The 23,648-nt window shown below is 34.8% G+C and overlaps 1 protein-coding gene across 1 annotated transcript in view; it reads right to left on the bottom strand.

The window, feature by feature from the left end:
- Positions 1-663: 663 nt before the first annotated feature.
- The window catches only part of DGKB (diacylglycerol kinase beta), a 328,399-nt gene continuing 305,414 nt past the window's right edge, over positions 664-23,648 (bottom strand). The window contains 3 exon segments of the mRNA XM_066318191.1: positions 664-794; positions 10,630-10,690; positions 12,393-12,513. Of these exon segments, the coding sequence (XP_066174288.1) occupies positions 687-794; positions 10,630-10,690; positions 12,393-12,513 (290 nt within the window). The 3' untranslated portion in view covers positions 664-686.

A 23,648-nucleotide genomic window follows, 5' to 3' on the forward strand; every position in this document is an offset into this window, starting at 1 on the left:
ATTTTCTTAGTCTCATAGCTTTTGCTCAAACTTTCATCAACTCGTAATCTTAACAAAAACTAACACAAGAACAATCATGATCATTTGAACACTGTGCATATTGTTTGATAGTTTTCAGCAGGTACAGTTACTCACGTACATAGGAGTTATCAGAATAAGTTACAAGATTTTAATAATTAGTTGAATAAAGATATTCTCAGGGTAGAAATAAATGATAAACTAAAACCACAGGTTAATGAGACCTGCAATGATTTTACTCTGAAACAGGTCAGATTGACTATTCATGTAAAGATGTTTGATTGAAGAGATACTATTGAACTTATGGCATATGGTTACTGTAGTAGAAAAAGCTGAAACAGAAAAGAGAGAAAATCAAATTACCCATGACATTCTCTTCCCATATTCCATGGCAGAATTAGCCCATAGATTAGTAAATGGTAATGCATGCAACAAAAAATATGCTGTATCACTGTATGTAAACATCTGCTTTCATCATGCAAAATGCCTACAAAACCGTGACAACGTTTTTTTTCTAGTAGCATAGTTTTACATCAGCTCAGCTACAGAACAGTTAAACCAAAATTCAAGATTTTGCAAATAGGAGATATTCTAAAATTCTTGAAAGATTTCCAGCATAAATATTCCAAAGCTCAACAAAGCTGATTTTTTTTTTTCACTACATAGGCTTATTCCTTGCTGTGGTTCCTTGTTCTTTTGATGATAGAAGAGAAAAGACCGGTTTTCGGAGGCGGTCCCATCAACATGGGGGCTTGGTTCTTGTGCGTAATTTTTATCTGGGGAAGAAAGAAAAAAACCAGAGTTATCCCTTGAGCTAGTTCAGTTCCAACTATCTGAAATGCCTGATTTATCTTTATATATAACTTCCAGACCTGCATCATTTAATCTAAGATGACAGGAAAATACCTGGGATTTTTTTTTATGAATGATGTTCCATATGCAGTAGACCAATCTATGTGTAATCGTTTTTTCCACAAATAATTTAAACTATAAAAAAAACCCCATTATAAAACACATGTCAATATACAATCTTACTTTTTGAGTGTGGGATTTATTGCTTGCTGTTGAGGAAGAATTTAAAAGTTGGAAAGAACATTCATGCTGACAGACCAAGCTGTTGCCTATTATTGAGATATAAGCCATGTCTTTACATGCTTTATTTATACATCTAATTAAGCTGTACTCTTTTATCACAGGACAGTACTTAATTTCAAAACAACCATAGTGAACAAAAGCATAAAGTTAATACACAAGAAAGGTCCAAAAAGATGAACTAGCATTCTAATTTATTAATTAATTGTTAATAGAACAGACTCAAATATTGAAAAGACTATTTAAAACACTTTGTAATACTGCTCTAAAGCCACTCTTTTTGATTTCTTTGATATAGAACTACGAATCACCTTAAATGAGACAACCTTAAAGTAGATTATGTCTGCAATTTTCTCTAATTCAAGTCTAAATTAGAGAAGACATTTTATGAATGTATGCTATGCTCAAAGCTAATTGAAAGCAATTATCAAAGTGGCATTTTGTCTGTGACTTTAAGATACATTGTAAGATAATAAATGATTCTCATTATGTAATAAAAAGGTCACATCTTGCCTTTGGGCTAGTGACGTTAGGAGTTTTTCAAAAGCAATCCGAGACATTTTCTTTAGTGAACTACGACTAATACAAGAACCATCACTTATTAAATATCAGTTGTCACCTGCATAGTACCCACATCAGAGATGGGTATTTCTTTCAAAAAGAAACACCACCTCATTAAAACTGGAAAAATATATCTCTTAAAGTGCATACCTGACATTTTCAAGTTAAAATGAATATCCTTCACTTGTCATTCACTAATAGTAAATGAAACAAAAAATGTATGTCACGTGGAGAGGCTCATTAAAATATAGATCAGGACATTTCTTGGGGTGGAAATTTACTTTACCACGTAAGAAGACAGAAACATAAAAATCTCGACAGAGTGTGTGTCTTGGTTTAACTCTATTAGAACCTTTACTTTACTCTCCAAATGCTGATTTTCATGCCACCTTAGTTCATTAACTTCAAATTTCATGTGGGACCTTTTTTTGTTATTGTTTTTTGTTAGTATTGAATAAAGCATATGGGGGGGTTCTTGGCAAGGTAGATTACTTTCCCATGGATAATAACTCTGGCTTTCAAAGACTGGCACCAATATATTTTCTCACAATAAATTCTGCTTCAGGCATCACTTTGGAAGCCAAATCTGTACTTGGGGTAAACTGGCATTATTCCATTGATGTCAGTACCAGCTGATGATCTGGTCCTGGAAAATTGCCCATTTTTCTACCTTTCACATGCTTCATAAGACATACTTTGGGGATCAGGAGCAGTAATACCAACCTGATCCTGAGGATCATGCCATGAAGTAACTCACAGCTGGTGTGAGTCAATTTTTCATGGCATAAAGAGTTAGCTTATTGCAACATTTAGGAATGATGTGACAATAGGAATGCCTTTAAGTTTCCTTTCTGAGGTAAAACATAGTAATTCCATCTTAAAGTGAATAAAAGAGCAAAGCTCAAAAGACAGCTTTAGTATGAAGCGGTGAGGTAATCCTGAGACCCTGTACAGACTGTGTGTTGGGTGGGGCTGTCCAATGCTGCTCAGGATGAATGCAATTACATACTGACTACATGTTTATAATTTGTAATGTTCTTTCTTGGCTTGAGCCATCTGTTTCAGAGACCATGTATGGTCAGTATGTTGCCTGCCATCAACTGAGATCAGCTAACGTGCCTGAACATGATTAACCACTGCCATGCATGGGGATGAGTCCTATATGCCTTTCTCCAAGATGTATTTTCAACCTTTATAAACAGGCACAATTCCAGTTGTGGAAAATATATTTACATTCTGAAAATGCTACAATAAAGTGTAAATTTAAAGTATATTTTTTTTACTTAGTCATGGTAGTGTCTGTTAATATTGCATTGGTTAACAATTATAACCATCAATTCCTTACTTTCCTACCATAAAAAAATAAAATAAACTGAAGCATCTTATTTTTGGCTGATGAAAAGAGATTAGTATGTTTCTGAACCATTACAGTATTTTGCCTGAAGAAGGCTAATTTTGTCTTTCTCAAGACTCTCAGGCATTGCATTTCTGCCCTGGTCTCTTGCTTCTGCTTCTGCTCTCATCCTGGCAGCACTGCCAAAGTTGGAGCTGTGAGTTCGGGTGACAAGTGACAGTGCACACTTTGAGATGGGAATAAGCACTGAGGATCTCAGACAGAAAAATAGTGTTGTAGGTCAAAGTAGGGCTGAACACTGAAAGTGCTCTATGAGAGGACAAAAAGAGAGAAAGAGAGATATCTTTACTTCGAAGCAACTGGGACTTTGTTAAGTTAAAAATTCCTACTTACAGCTCTATAGAGATTCTGTGTGTGCACAGGGAGTGTCTAAAGACTAACTTTTACCATTCAGTTTCTCTTCTATTCAGCAAGCATCTTCATGTCTTTTTTAGAAGAAACACAATTATAAAAGTTTTAAATAAAACCCTTCTTTAAAATTTTTAAAGTTTCCTAGATTTACCTATGAGTCACATAGACACATGCACATGAGAGAAAGAGATCGCACAGACAAAAATCCAGAAAGCTAAAATCCTAATCTAATGTATTTTTAGGACTTGATGACATATACTCATAGAAATTACTATGGAATTCTGGAAAACAATTTTTGAGATCACTTTATTTATTGAAAATATATAATAATAACTTGAGGGAAATACAGAGAACATTTTAAACATAAATTGAGTGCCTGAATTGCTGCTGGAAGAAAAACAAAAGAAACAAATCCCAACCAACACAAAAATGTGCCCCAAAAAAACAACCTCCTTCCCTTAAACCAACATCAATAAAAAACCCCCAAACCAAACCAAAAAAATACTAAACAAATCAAACAAAAAAATCATAACCAAACCACCCCCAACTAAACAAAAAACCAAAACAAAAAAGAAATTATTTGACATACTTGGCATAAATGTATATTTAAAAATAGACAAAAATCAGGAAATAACAGAATTCCACTTTGGGGCTAAGTACGCAGTCAGCTGAATTGCTAAGATACCATGGATTTTTGTTGTAAGCCTGATCCACAACATTCTAGGTTAAACTCAAAGGGATGAAGCCAATGAAAAAGCTTATTCACAAACTGAAGCCATGACTTCATCCCATGAGAGCTGGTATATCTAGGAACTATTTATCTAGCAAAAAATACTGCATTTGCAATTTTTAAATCACCTTTCCAGTATTAGAAGTACGTCTCTAGTGATTGTATTTGTGGCAAGGAACACTAGGTTAAATTGAAAGAAGAGATGATAATATCCCTCTATGTGTCAATAGAAAAATTTTCTGATACAGAAGACCCCTGATTCTTTGATACTAAAAATACTTAGGCATTTATTTGTTTGAGGAGCAGGTCAGAGTTTCAAAATGCCTTGAAGCCACCTTAATACAATGCATCCACTAAACGAAATGCAGTGAACATCAACAATTTTAGCATGCTAACAATATCTTTTAGGTCACTCAGTTTTGCTTTCATGTTCCTTTTCCTGCAGTATGTGCTGATTACCTTCATGCTTCTGACTTCACAGAATGCCTAAACATTTGCTATTTACTATTTTATCTTCATGTTCAGAAGACATGGTGCTAAAAATACAGGTTTAAAGTACTGTGCTAACTGACAATAGAAAACTGGAAACAGAGCTAATCAGCTCTGCTAATAATATCTCAATTAAGGTTAAAGAACTTATTACTGTATTTTAAAGATAGAGGGAAAAAAAAACCCCCAGCTTTATCCAGCTGGATCTTTTAGTTTATGATCACTTTTTAAATGTTCTCAGCAGGGTTTAGATGTTTGTTGTTTTGAGGGTCATGAGGATTTTCTTGGAGTGTAGATGCCCAAATGCTGCTCCTCTTACAGGAAATGGAGGGATGCAACACCTCTGTATCACAGGAGTGCCAAATACTTTTATCTTCTTAGGTGATCAAGAGTGTATGGGGTATCATTTTATGAATCAGAGAGACAGAATGTAGGCACTGCTGAGCAAAATTAACCCGTGACTTGCATCATGTGGCATTTTGGGCAAAATCGCTCACCTCTAGACTAGTTGTTTTAAAAGCATTATGCAACACATCTTAAATAAATTTCTAAACAATATTATTGTGCAAAGCGCAATCAAATCTAATCAGTTTGGCATTAATTAAGCTCTAATAATATACTCTAGTCTCTTTCCTAAGTAGTGTGATCCGTTTCCCCTTCACACAGGTAGATTGGAGAACGTTACGGTGTCATCATAATTTTTAAACATACTGAGAAAATGACAGAGCTGCAAAATTAAAATAAATGATTAATGGCATTTTTTTCATGTTTTGTACTAATAGGTATCACTGAGGTTTTAAATTAATAGAGCTGTCAGCTCAGGGTTGTTACAGATCCAGTGCAGAACTAAAATGGAAATTATGTATTCCACAGATACCTAGAGATGACACTTTGGAATATTTTAAATTTTAATTAGTAGGTGCAATTGTTTTTCCCCCTCCTCCCTAAAACCACTGCAAATTAATTGGCAATTAGTCACAACTAATTCTTTTTTTAACAATCTGAACTGGAAAGAAAAGTGCACTACATGTTGGAGTATTTGTCTGGGGTGCAGAAAGCACACATGCAGTAAATTGCTTTGTCAATTACAAAAACGACTGTTGTGAAATTAAGAAAAAAACCCCCTCATACATAAACAAAAATAATTAAAGTGCAGTGTACCTGTGACCACAAAAAATAATGCCCAGCTGCAAAATAAAATGTTAAAAACTCAATAAATCAATCTGGCCTTGGAACAGAAATATATGCACACTGCTGCTCAAAAGCGAAAAAAAGTGCAGCATTTTTGTATAACATCAAAAATCCTCTCTGTGACTGAAAGTGATTGATTTCCATTTTTGGGTTAACTATGTAGTAACTGGCTAACATTCTACTGAAATTACCCGCCATATCTAGGACCAGCTCCTGTTCTCTCTAAAGTGGCAGATGCAATAGTTTAAATTCTCTCATTATAAACAACTGATAAGAAAATATTCATACAGCCAGAGGCATGGAATGATTTATAGACAGAGTCTAGAATACAGGTGCAGCTGCTTCATGTGATGTGTGAGGTATTTGAGACAATGGAGCTATAAAAAAGCAAATCTGCAACTCTCTTTTAGTTTTCTCACCTAGCTTTAACACATAGTGATTATTAATAAAAGATTGGTTTGGTTTAGGTTCTTGTTTCTCTCTGGATTTATCTACAGGACAGTAGGATCTCTGTGCTCATCACATGTCTAGGGACTAAAGAAAAAGCTAGAGAGAAATCACTCAGTTGAAACTTATTTTTAAGGTGCATTCAAATTACAGTATTTTAAAATATTAATTTTGAGTAACATTATTCCATGATTTACTCAAGTAAGAGTAAACAATTCTAAAAAATACTGTGTCTCAGATATCTGTGAAACTGTGTTTCTGGCAATCCATTAGGTGAGCTCTGACTATGGGGTTTTATTTTTGTTTCTTTATTTAAGCAATATTCTTGCATCTTCTATAGACATTTCTGTCTTCTACTTTTAACCTAGTGTTTCTAGAAGCTTGACACTCTTTCAGATATCATGCCAGGCAAGTCAGGAATAGATGAAAGAACTGAAATTGCAGTTATTTCTAATTAAGATGGAACATTGTTATAGATTTTTTCAAAACATTGCTAATAATTTATGTAGCTAAATTGAAAGATTACTTTTCTTAAAAAAAACCCCGATGGCTAAAGCTAGAATTTTATTGAATTAACTTCAGAGTCTTTGAAGTTTCATTACTATTAATGACCTGTTTGGAGATCAGGTGAAACCATAGATATCTTTCATGTTGCTATATTTGTCTGGGAGAGCTCTGATAGAATTTCCTCTTCAGCTCATCAGACAAGATGTTTAACATCATATTAACATTATCATCTTTCCTTCTCTCAAAGAGTCTTCTATAAAAAAACAGTGAAAACAATACAATTTGATGTTCAGATGCTTCATCTTATTATACCAGAGCAGAGTGACTTTGTCAGACACTGCATTGTGCATGAGTTCAACGCACTGAATAATTCTGGACAGATTTTTAGACCAAGCCACTCATATTTTTAGGTATGCACAGAACCTAGAGGAGTACAGAGGAAACCAGTTCTCATCAAGGGATAATAGGTGCATAAGAAACACACAGCTATTTGTTTATTCCCAAAATTGATCACAGGAAGGAAAAATCACAGATCACAGCTTCTGGAGAATCGCTGCATTATCTACCACATTCTACAGTATTTTCTCAGAGCTCACAGTATCCTGTTGGAGGAGCATGGCCTCCATATGCATGAGAAAGAACACTGTCATCAACTCATGCTATTTGTATGAAACTTTTTGCCCAGTCAGAAAGGAGAAGCAGCAAAGAGAAACATGCTTATTCTTTAGACAGGAAGTAAAATTCCAAGCCTGCATGTGCAGGCTGTATCCTATACATAACAGGGATTTGAGGCTGAACTTGTTTTCCTGAACAGGCGTAATACAAAAACAGGAGAATTTTCATCAGGTTCAACTTCATTTCTTGAAAAATCGTTTGGAAAACACTCTCATTTATATCAAAACCTGAAGCAACTCAGAAAAGTACTTTTGAGCTTAAGTACTTGCAACATGGGCAAGAGTTGATCCAGCACCTGCTGATTCTATGAATTTCTTTCTCACTTAGTATCTGTAATATTTATAGGTCAGTCCTTAAAACTATTGAACTTAGATGACACTGAAGTTCCTAAGATACTAAAAATAAAGTGTGTTATTTCAACTTCATAAAAGACAGTTGAAGGGGGAAAGATAGCAATCTTTTTAAAAAAATTTTAATTTCTTTTTTTAACAACAGCTTTCTGGCTGAAACACCAAAGAATCAAAAACCTGAGGTTCAGCTGCTGTGTCTCACTGATGTGTGCAACCTAACAAAGTGCAGACCTCTCTCCCCTAAAACTAGTGAGATGGTATATCCAGACACAATTGAAGCTTTTTGCCTTCAAACAACATAGCTAGAAAACTAGTAAGTGCCTTGCCTCAGCACCCTAGTGAGAAAAAAGGTAGCCTGGGAATGTCTCCTCATGTCTGCACAATGCAGGAACAGCAGCATCTTTATATACAGGCCTCTGTTTCTTGCAAGGACTAGAGAAAGAAACTTTCTAAGAGCCCAAATAAAAGAGAAGCCAAATTATCATGTGTCCTGGGGAACCAAACTTATGGAGTTCTTTATCTAGCCATGACGATTTTTTTTTTTTTTTTCATTTAAAAATGTGTCATTATTTGTTGGCTTTCATTTTGGGAGAAAATGGTGGATTTTCCTCTAAAAAACACAAATCTCATGATTTTTATATTGACCTCCCTATTAGTTTTCTGAAATTTGAGCTCTTGCTGCCTCAAATGACTGACTACATAGCTGACCAAGTCTAAGTAATTATTTTGATTTTATAAGGGTTTTGTATAGACTCTGGTTTGGATACACATCACCGTGGTATTCACGTGGTTGAGTACGCTTTGGCTTCCAAACAAAGACTGCTGTGAAGCACAAACTCAGAAATCAAATCTTGATCTTTGGTTGAGAGAAAGCTAATACCCACCTATGTCATTATCTAAGGAAGAATTCCTAGCTACTTTGCAGAGAATTTAAAGAAAAAACTACTGTTGTTAGAAATAGTGGGTAAGAAAATAGGCTGGACCATACATGCTTTTTACTTTATAAGATGCAAGGAGCTACTGCAATAAATACTTAGCTCCTCAGCAGAAAAAAAAAATCCTCAAAAATGAATAAAATAACAAAACATAATATTTCTATACCTAAATTCATAGAAGTGTACAGCAAATAGTTAACGCATTTTTTCCTCAGAGGAACCAAGTACATTCAACAGCGTAGTTTTCTTACATAGTGCCAAGTATTTTCTTTTAACAATGGTATAGCAAAAAGAATAGGTTCCGCAGAAAAGTATATGCCATTTCTATCCCCTTTAAAACTGGACAGCAGTAATTATCAGGAGTAATTTACTGTTTCCTCAGGGCAGTAATTGAAATGTAAGAACTGTCTCTTTTTCCAGGTTTATTCTCAATTGCAGCTTCTGCTAGCATTATCAATCAGATAGCAGGGGTTCTGCACAGAGCAAGCATCAGGGGAAAAAAAAAAAAAAAAAAAAAAGGCACGTTACTGCCACCAACCTTCCATAAGTTCTCTTCTGTAATCTGGGAACTGAAAAATTACATGTCTTTTTCTTGAACAAGTAACTGCTGGGTTCAGTACTGTTGCTCTGCACTGAGCCATCGTTGTAGAAGAGGTAAAGATAATATCTCTGAACTCCAAAAGGTTTTCTCCACCCAATCTCATAAAATCTCCACTGTTCTGCCTTTGCACAGTAAGTGTTCATATGGTTCTTCTCATACTGCAGAATCTGAGCACTTCCTCGAGAATAGGAATTCAGCATCATTCATACTGTTCAGCTGTACACTATGGTGTATCTGGTAAACATGAACTACCACAACCCTCTTCTGTCATCCTAACACATATATGATCATTTGCATGCCTATTAGCAGCTTACTGAACATTACCCCCTTTTTTTTTTTTTTTTGCAACTTTTAACTCTACCACAGACACAAAGCTTCTGAAAGGAATCTAGTACACTTTTTTTGAAAATTACTCCAATTTGTAGTGGGATTTATTCCTTGTCACAATAATACTTTGTCATATTTACAAGCAGCAAGGTTATAGCAATTCATCTACTTAAAAGCACAGGTCTTCTTTAGCGAACCAGAATTAGTAGAACTGTATATTAAAACATGTTACTAAGATTACACAGGACAATAAAGAACTTGGATTTCTTCAGCCTCCTCTCTGAATGCCTGGTTAGCCTCTATAATTTATTGGAGAGAGATGGAAATGGAGAGTTCCTACAGAACTCTTTTCTTGAACTTTTCAGAATGCTTTTCTTGCACTGTCTCTGAAGACTCACTCAAAGACCCTTCTCTGACAAAGCTCCTATCTGAGGTTATCCTAACCTATGTAGACTGATTTTTGCCTGCCCTCACTTCATATATGTGGGTACTGAAACAAGAATTAATTTCCTTCTTTACCCCTTAAACTGTAAGGACTTAAACACAATTGAAAATCTTCCTAAAATTTTAAGACTAATATTAGTTACTTTATATATTTTAGCATCAAAACAGAGATGGAATTTTCCTCAGCAATAGAGACTCTAAATCTGATGAATCATCATAAATAAATTATCATAATGGTTAAAGGGATACTGAGACTGCATCTTCAAGTATTTTCCAAACTTCTCAAACAGATGTCTTTTTATTCCATTCTAACCTGTGTTTGAATTTGGAATGATAAATTGAAAATACAGGGTATACGGAAGCATATAAAAACAGTTTGTGAAGATGTTATTTAAGTAAATTGAGTTAATACTGATGAAAACATTGTCTTCTAAATACAAGAGAAATATTTCTATCATTGAAAAACAAGAGAAATAAAAATAATCAGTTGCAGTTACCGTGCAAGGAGTTTGCATCCAAGGTTCTCCATCTATCTGCATAGGCAGAGACTTGCTGGTCCTAAAGGTATAAATTTTATAATATAAGAAAAAGAAATGAGAAAAAAGTGATAAATGTATTTATTAAAAAGCATATATGTGATGGCATACAGATACTACCCTGATTTACCCCTAAACTCCTATGAAATTTCCAGTATGACCCAATATGCTTACAAATGTAACACAGTCAATTTAGAAGGCTTAGTCTGATTTTCAATACAGAAAGCAAAAAACATGGCAAATATTCATGTATCTTGCTAGTATTTTGCTCTTTCATGGAAAAAAAGTCTGTAATTTGTGAAATAATGAGTGAATGATACAATAATTTCAGGAACATACCTTATTAACAGAAAAGACAAACAAAATTGTGCCATTTTTTTAAAATTTAGATTGTACTAGTATATAGGGTACATATATTATACTACTATAAATGAAACAAGAAATAAATTTCAGGTCTGTCATCACCACTTACTTGAATCACTGTGTCTAGCTCTGAGTTAGACAGAATACTCACAGAATGAAGTTTGCACTATATTCAGAGTGTTCAACATGTTGTATATTTAAATTGTTTAGCAAAAGGGCACTGATTTCAACAGAAAGATATAGACGGTATCGCCTCTCTAGTTCTGGATGCTTTTCAGAAAAGCGTAGAAAAATGAGAAAAAAAAAAAAAAAGTACTACATTTTGGTCTTTTCCAACCCTGTATTTCTGCATAATAGTTTGCATACAAGACTATCTGAAATAGCATGGAGTGGATAAATCTAATAACAGAAAAATTAGTGATTCGTGTTGGTCAGTGGAAATTCTGGACTTTTTTTGACAACAACTAACATTTCATGGAATTATCCACTGTCACCTATGGCTATAAATGGAGGAAGGGAAGAGAGTTTAATGAGCTCTCACTTTATAGTTCAGGAAGGGTTCCTGTTTATTTTTTATTGTTGCTCTTTTGTTTTAGGCTTATAATTGTAGAGCCTATGGGTTTAATAAATTTTGGAAAATTCCTCCTGAGGAATTCTTCACTGAAAAAGAGAGAGATGATCAATTCTTTTTAAGTCCTTATATAATCCAAGAGATAGAATAATTACTTTTTCCTTGTGTTCTAATCCAAGTTTACTCCACTGTGAATGTTCTTATCTTAGAAATGATAAAACACAATGAAATTAGAGTACTCCACCATCATCGGCTCATACATACCAACGGATTTAATAATAGTGGCTTGTCAGAATTCAGTAAATAACAAATTAAAAACAGAGCACTTTGACTTCCACAAATCAAAAAGTGCTTTACAATTACTAATTACATGCTACTATTCCCTTGTGTGGTATGCATTATAAATGGGTTAAAATGTGACAAAGTAATGCTAAATTACTTTTGGCTTGAGATTGCATGGAGTGTATGTTGACAATAAACCCCAAGATGTTCATGCCTTATTCCTTCTGCTCCAAATTCTTGACAATACCTCTTCATAGGACAAAATAGCACTTGAATATAACATGTGAAGACTGAATGTGAACACCCTCTTTTTAGTTTTTTGACACATTTTAAGAAAGGAAGACGTATGGGCAGAGAATATGGATGGAATAGCTTAATTTCATATGCAAAAAGGATACTTTCACAAGAAATAATCATAATGATGACCGTTAAACTACAAAAGAAAGTCAATATATAAAACTCTTCAGTTTCACAACAACAGTGCAGTGTAAATTAAAGCTGCTGATACCTGATGACAACAGATGAGCACTGCGCAAGCCGTCTTCCAGCACTTTTCAGACCCGTGTATATCTGTCCCATTTCCATGGCTCCTTCCAGACCAACCACTTCCATAAGCTGGTCACTTAGATCTGCAGAAGTTAAAAAAAAATCCACATTTTGTCTTGACAGCATTTTGAAAGCAGTCATATTGACCAACAAGAGCTGCCAAAAGACAGGCTGATAATAAAAGATGTGGAAATCAGAACTGGCAAAAATTATTTTTCCTAAGGAGAATTACAGCTTTAAGTTGGACACAACTGGGCCCTGCCGCCACGCAATTCTACAACATCCTAACCAAAATTATTCTGAAATAGAATAATTATTTCCATGGTTTATTTTATACAAAGACTAAAGAAACAATTTCATTATACAATAAAATAGAAGAGATTCCTTCATTTGGGTTACCTGACACACAAAGAATGAGACGTTTACAGTGCAGAAATTTATGCTTTTTTTAAACAGATATTTAAAATCTGTAAAGAAAAAGTCTGTGCTCCAGACCCTACTTCTATACACTACTTTCCAGACAATGCGTGCAACTCTTAACTCAGCCTTTATGTGCATGCATAGTAATTATGAGCTATTATATGTTTTTGCATTGGATCGGTGTCTTAATTAGCACACAGATGCAATGCAAAAACAAAGAAAAACACCTTAACTATTCATCTGGCCTTCCAACTTTGTTACGCTTGTTTGCACTCAGTTATGTATTTTTTGTTTCACACTTCTTTTTGACTAAGTAGTACTTTGGCATTAAATATCCAAAAATATTTAAATAAATATTACTTTATTGACTTCAAGGAGTAAGGACAAATTCTGTCTAGAATTTCAGGTACAAATAGGAACCTAAACAGTAATAGGCAGTCTGCTTTGAGAAGCAACCCAGCAAGGTAATGAAATATTACCCAGAATCAACGAGGGTGTTTTGCATGAAATGTTTTATATTCTCCTGTGTAAACACATGTTGCCAGGACTGAACGGACAAGAAAAAGAAACATTTCTTTTCTAGCTGTATAATATGTGTGTTTTATAAATTGGCTGTTAACATCAACGTTTCCAAAAGGCACGTTATTCAGTGAAGCAAAGCATTGAGCTAAAATGCTAGCGTCTATCATCACACTGAAAAAAACAAAGAAAAGAGACCATATTACTCTGTATATTTTAAACCCCTCAACCCTTAATGAAGGTGAAATTTTATGCTAACAATCATATCTATGAGGCTATTCCAAAGTTTCAACAGGAATCTTTTCTGTTCACTTCTTTGGGCTTTAAATGAACATAATTAACTGAAAGAAGTACTGTGATGAGGGGAAAAAAATATTAAAAGCAAATACGATTTATGATCTGGATTATTCTCCTTCCAGCAGAAAATCTGATACTATCCAAACCCTTCATTTTGCTTCTTATACTTTCTTAGTATTTTCTGCTTTATTCATTTTCTCATCACAGTGAAATCAGTTCCATACAATATTAATGAAGAAAAAAAAAATAAACAATATTCTTGCCCATTAAGGAAAACAAGAAGATAGTCAAAAGTATAAAATGTACAATATGATGAATTCTAACTATACATTTTTATAGCTTGTATCCATGTAAACCACGTAAGTCCGATTTTGTATGTCTGGCTTTCCACTGCATTTTTTTTTTTTAATGTTTCCCACAAGTAACTAACATTTAAAGTTAAGTGAGATTCAGAAAAATGCTGCTTTTCTTGTTAGCCACTGGGAAAGCACTACTCATTGTCAAAAATTCATATATTATACAAGCACATAGAACTTTATAGATGTACTAAATCATTAAAATGTTTAACCAAAGAAAACATCAAATTCCTATTCACTGGGCCATTAGAAAATTATATTTTTAAAAAATGGAAGAATAATTAAGAACAGATTTTTATTTCTGACAGCTTAGGGAATATGTGCAATATTCAGAATGGTGACATTTTCAGGGATATATATTTGATGCACCATTTTTAAAAAGCTGTGAGATTAGTGCCAGTAGTAGCAGGTAACTAAGGGCCAAATGCTGCCCTTTGATCTATATCACACTTGTCAAAAAATGTGGTATATTAAACATTGGAAGATGGAACTGAACAATAATCTCATCTACCAAAAAAGTAAAGCCCTTTCAAAAACTTCACATTTGCAGTGGCACATTCCCAAAGTGGAGTTATTTTAGGCCAAATATGAATATTTTTAGAATCAAGCTTAAATTAGACATAACTTTCCTTCAGAAGCAGTAAAAACTAAAGCATATGTAACATGCAATCATTGACTGCATTAGTTCACACTCTTGCCCTTGCTGATATATTTGACCTGATGCTTTTGCATAGTCATATCCATTTCAACAAATCCTTGAGATGTATTGACTTTAATAAAAACTCAAGTGGAAAGTGGAAAACGAGGTGTGTCTGTTTTAGTCCCACTCCTCAATGATGTTACATGGCTATAGGTATATTGGTTGAATATAAGGGCATCAACAGTGGGATGATATTTCTTCTTAAAAGGTCTCCACCAAAGAATTTGAAGGAGACTAAGTAAGCTTTGTTAAAGGAGAGCTGATCTTCCATTAAATTAAAAGATAGGAAACGGGAAGTCATTCTTCATTCTGGTGGAAGTTTATTACTGATTTTTCAGAAAGATTCATTAGGGCCTCTATACAGCTCAACATATACCCCCAACTAATCTGGAAATAGAGGTAGACAGTGAGTACTGAAGACTGAGCAAAGGAAAACCAAAACCCAATCTTAAAAAAAGTTTAGGAATTTTACAGTACTGAGTAATGGGACTTTACAAAGGCAGAAAGTTCAATATATGTAACATCATGTCCATGAGGAGAAAGAGCACTCACTACAGATACGTAGACCATTATACATATAACATTTGGAAATAAATACGGTGTGTGTGTCTCCATGTGTATATGTTTATTTTGCTGGACAACAATTGATACTGTCATGCTGGAATGAACATTGTGGAGTTACAGGGGCAGTTACAGGGGCAAGTTCTATGAAAGTATCAGCTCAATGCTCAATTTATGATCATCAAATGTTGCAACTGGTCCATTCATGAAGTATGGAATTTGTAGTTCCAGTTCACTCAGCAATGCAGAGGAAGAAAAATAACTGGAAATGACAGGTGAACAAATGTGATAACAAACATGGAGCAACTTCTGCATGAAAATAAATTAGACTACTAGCTTTCAGGAAGTAAGGAGATGAATGGAGGAAAGATGAGAAAATAATAAGTGCAGTGAAGTAGGTGAGGACAGTAATGTAATTCAGTATTTCTCAAATGCAAGAACCAAGGAGTTTTATAGTACTTCTAGACAAGCAGGAAATCCTTTTTACATAGTATTTTTTATGCTATAAGGCCACACTAAACTGAAATTACTTAAATCAAAAATGATACATATTCGGTAGGATATCTTAACAGAAAGAATCACTAAAAGTTTACTCTCTTATGCTTTATTTCTAATACAGGCTGGTGTTAGAGGTCCAGATACTGAGCTACACAAACCTGTAGGTTGATCTGTATAGTGGTAAGTATTCTTGTTGACTTCTTATACATCTCATAAACTGTAGTGAAAAATAATGAATGCTGCCACTCACCAAACATCATTCATCACTTAAAACAGTTTATAATGTGGACTTTTCTATGACATGTAGCCCTATTGTGTTTGAGTGAAAGTCACTCCTTTGGAGCCTCAAATTATATTCTTAAGTTGTGTATCTCTGTCTCTACCAACTATAAAGCAAAATATGTTTCTCTTTTCAGGGATGTATTTCTTTCTTGTGTTTCTTATGCATCCTACAGATTTTATTTTAAAGAGAAATAGTTAGTGATTGTAATGATACAATTCTCCAATGTGTCTTTCATCTATTGTAACTAGTTTTAGAAAGTTTAGGTGTAGGAAAATAAAGGTTAGATTTTCAATAAGAATTTCACAGCTAACAGTGAACACAAAAGCAACGATCAGATATTGAGCAGTTTTTCTTTCTAACTTAAGTTCATTTAGTTGCCTAAAGGAGAGCTGAGGTCTCATAGGTAAGCCATCACAGAGAGCATCTCAGTATTCGTCCATTAGGAAAGTGTTTTCTGACTGGTGCCTTGGGGTTCCCCAATCCGTTTGTTCTACTTTGAGCTCTGTGAAAGAGCTGAAGGCTCTCGCTTGTTTTCTATCTGAATGAGCCATTAGAGTGTGTGGGAATGTTTTCACAGCACCATGTCTCTCCTGTCTCTTCCACAAACCAAAGTACTTCACGTGTCTCCTCACATTAGCGCTGTCGGTAAACAAAGCCGGCTCTCCCAGGGGAGCACTGCTGTCAGCAGACTGGACGAGCATGCAGAGGGGCAGCTTATCCCTTGCACTCATTCCTGATGGGGAGATAAAGTCACTAGGGAGCTGACTGCCCATTTCTTCCCATAAGGCAGCAGAAGAAGAGAAGTTCAAACAGAAACTTGCACAAGTGGCAGACAAAACATTGTATGTGACTATAAGCCCATTTATAGCCCTTCCCAAGGCACGAAGAAACACACTTCGAGACTTTGAAGTTTCGTAATGAGTTTACGTTATCCATTATCCCAGCATTAGCTGAATGTTTCAATATTCAGAGTGAACATACGAGAGAAAAACACATTTGGAATTCATCTATGAAGATAAAGCAAGGAAAGCAAAATGGGGCAGGGGGTGGGTAGGAAGGAACATGGTGTGATTAGAAAAACTGATTTACATAGAGAACTTTCCCTCTGTAATGGAACTGGTTTTGATATCCAATTTATCTTTGCAATATATAAATATTGCTGTCCTGGCAAGAGATTGAATGACTCTATTATAACTTGGGGTTACTGCACTCACTCAGGCACATTTGCATAAAAACACTGTTGGTCAGTGGTAAATCTGTCTCTGGCAGCAGTTTGTCTTCGAAGAGAAGGGGCTCCATATCTTACTAAATGTAATCAAACCCTAGTAATCATCACTCTGGAAATTTTTTGGTTCCAGTTAAAATACTGGATAAGAATTTGAAAGCTGGTATGGTGCCAGAGGATCCTTGAAAAACTCCCAAGCTCAGTGCTCTGCACCACATGAATGCTTCGGTATCTTCCTAGAACACAGCATGTATTAAATCTCCAGTTACCCATTATGCAGGAATGTGGAGTTGCCTCCATATGCAGTGATAGGGACTGTTGCAAAAAATTGCTAGAAATGTGTTTACTGTCATAATATTTTCCTGATTTCAAATGAATACCTTTTTCCAAATTCCTGGTTACAAAAGAAAAAAAAAATAAATCAGTAAATCCTATGCAATCTGTACAAGCCTGGGTTTTGTTATGTCTTCCTTTGGAGAAGCTACCTGAAGTAACATTTGCCTCAACATTTATAATTGTTTATATCAGAGTTGTATCTCAAGGCCAAGATGATGTCAATGCTCTGTTTTGTTACTGATGCGCAGACATGTACAAAAGACAGCTCTCCTATCCAGGAATTTATAAATAAAACAAAGCATTGGGAAAAATAGTATTATTATGCCCATTTTACACAGATGTGTTTAGGTCCTGGAAAATATTTGTTTTCAGATTCAGCTGAATATATTGTCTGTAGACCAACAAGAGTCATAATATTATTTGTACCACATAAAGTTAAGCACAACCGTTTTCAGAACTGACTGTGTCAAGATCACATGCAAAGTTTGGAGCAGACAGGTAATAAATCAGCAAATCCTGAATTTTAACATTCTGTTATCAAAAGTCTGTTCTCTCACTTAACGTTGACTTCAATGATATATATCAAGTCCTATATCTGTAGTATGGGACCCAGTTTTGAGTATTTTGTTTTGCTGAGTTTCCTTGTGAACATTAAAATCTCAGGTGGATTCATACATCTATTTCACGCCAGTATTGATTCTCTAGCTTTTATTCTTGTCTTCATATGTTGTTTTCCTGGTATTAAAACAAAACAAAACAAGCTAAATCTTCCCCTTAGTGTGAGGGAAGATATATCACTGGTGTAATTCTCACCCTGGAGAGATACTCAGATATGGTAAATTAGGCAGATATTTTATGTACATAAATTAGGCAGATATTTTATGTACACAAAAACACACAAAAATGCAAACACATTTTATACCTCTGTGGACATACACAAATGATATATATTATCTATATTTAAGCATATGTGAGAAATTCAGTAGAATTTTGCTTCACCACCAGAATTGATGGTGCACTTAATAGCCCTAATGGGATAATGGGGTAAGATGCAAAAGTGCTAGTTTTGTCACTTAAAATGAATACAATCAATAAAATCCTCTCTCTGCTGAATTTAGTGGCATAATTCTTACTGATTTCAGTGGAACTCAGATTTCACCCAGTATCTTATCTTGCATCAGTCTAGCACAGAGGCTCTATCCTCAGATGGAATCATTTAACAGACTCAGCTCAGCCTACTACTGTGTCATGGATTTTTTTCTGCATACACAATCATCTCCCAATTCTCATTAATCATAGAATGATGAGTTTCACCCCAAAAAACAGAAGGACAAACAAGAAAGAATCAGTCCCTATAATTAAATATTTTATGAAGCTTTTTAACATGCACAGGTCTTTGTAAAACTTTTCCTAAAGTGAACTTTTTCCCCCAGCTTAGTAGGGGTAAGGATAGAAGAGTTTTTCATAGAAACTTTTCTGATTAATGGTTAAAGAAGGAAAAAAAATCCAACAATCAAAATCCAAAAACAACCCACCCTAGAGCATTCAAATAAAATCACTTCCACTCTAGAAACTACTCCCAAATACCAGTGCTCAGATGTTCAAAATCTGAAACAAGGGATCTCATCTTCCAGTTTGGAAGATCATTATGTATAAGTCTTTTATGATAAAGACTGGCAGACAAAATGTATTTTCTTAAATGGATTTATTTTTTAACAGTTTGAGGTACAATTGCAATGAATATGCTGCCGCATCAAAAAGCTCCATTATTTTAATCTGTATTCTTTTAAAAGTTATTTGTTCAAAAGGATTTCACTGTGTTACTCTTATACCCCCTTCATCCAAGAGAACAAAAGCTGTTCTATGAAAGGAGTCTAAACTTGGACAAACCGTAAAAAAAAAAAAAAAGTAAAGTTCCTCTCTGTTTTTATCAAATTTGATTGCTGCAGCTGTTCCCAGTTTCTGTATTTTAAAAATAGCCTTATTCAGTGCCTTGTTGGCTAAAGGCCAGAGTACCATTAGAACATGCTGTACGGAAAACCTCTATTCAGTTACAGATACAGAAATATATTTAAGATCAGTGGGGGTCATCTGCACCAAACACTTGTATGGGGAAAATGGAATTTTAATGTGCTTGGACTGCTCACCACTTTTAATAGATATTTAAGAACTTCAAACCGGGTATCTTCCTATTTGTATTGGTACTATCATATTACTGAGCATCAGGTATGATACAATATGAGCAAGTCAAGATCATTTCAACTAACAAAAATAGATCTATTTCTCAAATTACTCCTTAGTAGTTCTGGCATTCACTTTAAATGGCTCCTAGTAATACTGGAAATTTGATTAGCTCATAAAAATGCCTAGAAAAGAAAAATACAGTAATATTTATGGAAATGTAGAAATCTGATCAATGAAAACCAGCTTTGATTTGTACATTCTAGGAGAACTAGTATAATCAGAGGATAAATGTTCCCTTTCTGCAGGGTAGCAAACTCTATTAACAGCATTATCCCTGTATTTATCCACCAAAGAGTTTTTTAGTCATCTGCCAGAAAGAAATGTTCATTCCATTTACGTGGGTATTAAAACTCCATTTGATTAAGGTAGTAGTGACTTTGGTCAGGAGTTCAGAAAACCCCAGAGATGATCTTCATTTCTCTTGCTCTTCATGAGAACCAGTTCCATTTTCTTCCTCCACCATTCCACGGTGTTTGGAGATCACACTATGCAGAGTGGATACCAGTTTAACCAACAGCATTATTTACTTATTAACCAAGAACCTAATTCAGGAAAGTATTCTGAACATCAATGAGATGCCTCACAGATTACTTCTCATCATTTATTATGGGGTAAAATGCCTGCCTTAAAGCACTTAAAGTTATGTATTTCTACTGCACCTGAGGAAGAGCCTTCAGCATGCTTAAGATATCCAAGGTGGTCGTTTGGATAGGTAGAGGAAGGAAATCATAGCAATGAAGGCATCAATGTAGTCTGTTGAGCTTGCTGAGAGTCCAACTTTTTGGTGGCAGATTTGCCTCCTAAATTTCTTTGCCCTCACTCTCAGAACCTGGGTTATTTTAATTAAATAAATACTACAATCATACTTTGGATTGCAGTTTCAATTACATTGTTCAGACCTCGTTGTACAGAAGAAGCATGGACAATTGAAGTAAAATCCAGTGAACTCTGGGGCAGGCATTTGTAATACTTTTATCAGTCAGACAATCTTCAGACAATCTTCCTAAACTTCATGCAGTCTGCAAAGTTAAAGCAGCTTTGATTTAGTTTCTCACTAAACCTAATATATTTGGTGCTGTCTGAGGTGGCCTAGGATCTCCAGGACATTCCCAATGGGCTGACAACCTTGACAAAGGAGCAACAGAAGAAGCAGATGAAAGGATGGTATCTTGAGAGGAACTCTAATGGTGTTAAGAAGTTATATATGGAGAATTGAAGAAAGGTTTTGTTTTCTCCTGACAGAGATTCAGAGAAAGAGTTTAAGAGGTCTGGTTTTCTGGAGAAGTGTATTTTTCTCTTGTCACCAAGAAGAATTTTGGGAGACAAGGTAGGACACCTAGACAACTTCGGAGTTCTGCTACATCTACTACACAAAATTACCATGTGTTGGCTTCTTTGTAGAGATTAAGGCCTGAAGAAGTGATACACCCTCTACTTACTCACTGTTTGATGGGCAACAAGTTTGCTTGATAGCTCCAGGACTAAGCTCCAAGTATGTGAGCAGATTTTCCTAGGGCTTCTCCTTGCATTTGATCTGTTCTCATTAGCTTTCATTGTAGGATCTTGTCTCTGCTATCTAATCTAATTACATATAGCAAATACCCATTATTTTTCTTCCTATACGAACTACACACATTGCTAAATATTCACTATTTTTATACTGCTCCTGGTTTACAAGAAGACATATCTGGGATACACTTTGGAAACCTCTGCTACTGGAGAAAGCAAAAGGGAAAGTTACCTCTAATTGTGCTTCAAGAAAACATCTTTGATGTGCTTTACATGGAATAACAATTCAAAGGACCACAAAGAAAGCAGAAATTAATTTATTATATCTTTCAATATTTTAAGTATTAATGACTGACATGAAGCTATCTTTTTTCAACAGTTATTTACAACACACATAGGAAGAAAAGGCATTTCCATAACCATGATCAAGTACAGAACAGTTCCAAATCTCTTTCTAAGAACAGAAAGACCAAAGTCAGCCACAAGTATCACAGCAGCAAGACCCAAGTTATTTTTAGAGATCTAGGTCTGGACAGTATCTCACAGAAAAAAAATCCAAACTTTACTTCATTCTGAACAAGAAAAGACTACTTGAAAGCAGAATTGGATCTAGTTAATTTTTTTTTTACTCTATTCTGCCACAAAAGAAAAGCTACAATGTTTCATTAAAAATGATCTGAGCACACACTACTCAATTGTAGCACCACTCATGATGTTTCAGGTATCTGAGAAATACAGAAGAAAAGTCCTGGCCCAGACCTAACTCCTCCCACAGTCCTGTGCTGAAAAGCTATACTAAAATGTGGAGCCTAACTGAATTTGTCTTTAGACAAATTAGACATGGATTAGACATGGTAAGAAAAATATTTTCAAGTACTGTAATGCAAAATAGAAGACCTATAAAACCAACAAAATCATTTTCATCTTATTTCAACTGTCTTTTTTCACTCTTACTTTTTTCCTGAATGATGAAGGATAAGATAAAGTACATGAGGAGATAAGGAGATCAGCGTTGCCTTTGAGACAAATTTTTAAAGGACCTTAATGTTGGTGCCTGCCCAACAAACCATTTGAGCATGAATATTCAGTAGTATCCAAAGGACCACATGCATGTTTCAAGCATGAGTGTTAGGTGCTCTGTTTATACAGACCTATTGCTATGGCAACTACTTTATGGTACATGCTTTCAGAATACTAATTATAAAGCAATATAAATAAGGTTGTGTAAAACAAGCAAGTTCACATTTACACATTTCCATAATCTGAAAATTCAGCCTTACATGTACAATATGATGAAAAGTATTTTTCAAAAGCAATCACACATTACTGTAATTCATGCATTGTGATGTTAGCTTCAGGTTTTCCATAACATTACTTTGCAGTAGGATCAGCAGCACAAGGGGAATGCAATATACTGAGGGAATTAAAGAAAGCAGAAGGTGCAGGTGCACTAATAAATGGGTGGCCTTTGGAGTAGAGTATTTATGTGTGCTATGCCGAGCTGAACAGAAACCTAAATGTTATATATAAGAAGTGGTACAACAAGAACATCTGTGTTGGGGAACAGAACTGGCATGGCTAACACCTCCAGTGCCAGGTGCAAAGGACATTTCAGTACAGCTTGAATGATTTTGACTGCTAGCATCTGTACATTTGAGATTCTCTCTTTTTTCCCCCCTCCATATTCCACTAGAGTATTTGTATTATACATCTGGCTTTAGATTCTAGCATAGCAAAAGACAGGTTTCAGTCCATCCATTTCTGGATCTTAGACACAGATTTTTTTTTTTTTTTTCAGTCATGCTTTTCATAGAAGAATAACATCAGTGTCACCTGTAATTTCTAAATGTATGGTTGAGGAAAATGAACATATTTCCCCAGGAAAGAAAGAATCATTAAAGGAAGAACTGCACCTTTGATCTATTCAAAGCTGATTAAAAAAATGCCTGTAGAAAAAGCCCTTCCTCTCTAAAATACTACAGATGGATTGAAACTTCACATTTTAACTTCCATTCTTCTGGGAAATTCTAGATTTTCATGTAAAGTCACTTTTTAAAACCAATCCCCAAAATAGTATGAAAAAAATTTATTTTAAGTTCAAATGGCATATCTGATTCATAGAGCTATTGATAGTATTTGGTTGAAGACTTAAAATCAACAAGACAGCTGATTGAAATGATTAGTAGGAAACTAGAAAACTAGTTACTTGTGATGTATTCATTGTAGTCCAAATCTAATAATCCTTGGAATATTTGAGATTACAACAGAGT

This window comes from Sylvia atricapilla, chromosome 1 (assembly GCF_009819655.1).
Source record: "Sylvia atricapilla isolate bSylAtr1 chromosome 1, bSylAtr1.pri, whole genome shotgun sequence".
Taxonomy (NCBI): domain Eukaryota; kingdom Metazoa; phylum Chordata; class Aves; order Passeriformes; family Sylviidae; genus Sylvia; species Sylvia atricapilla.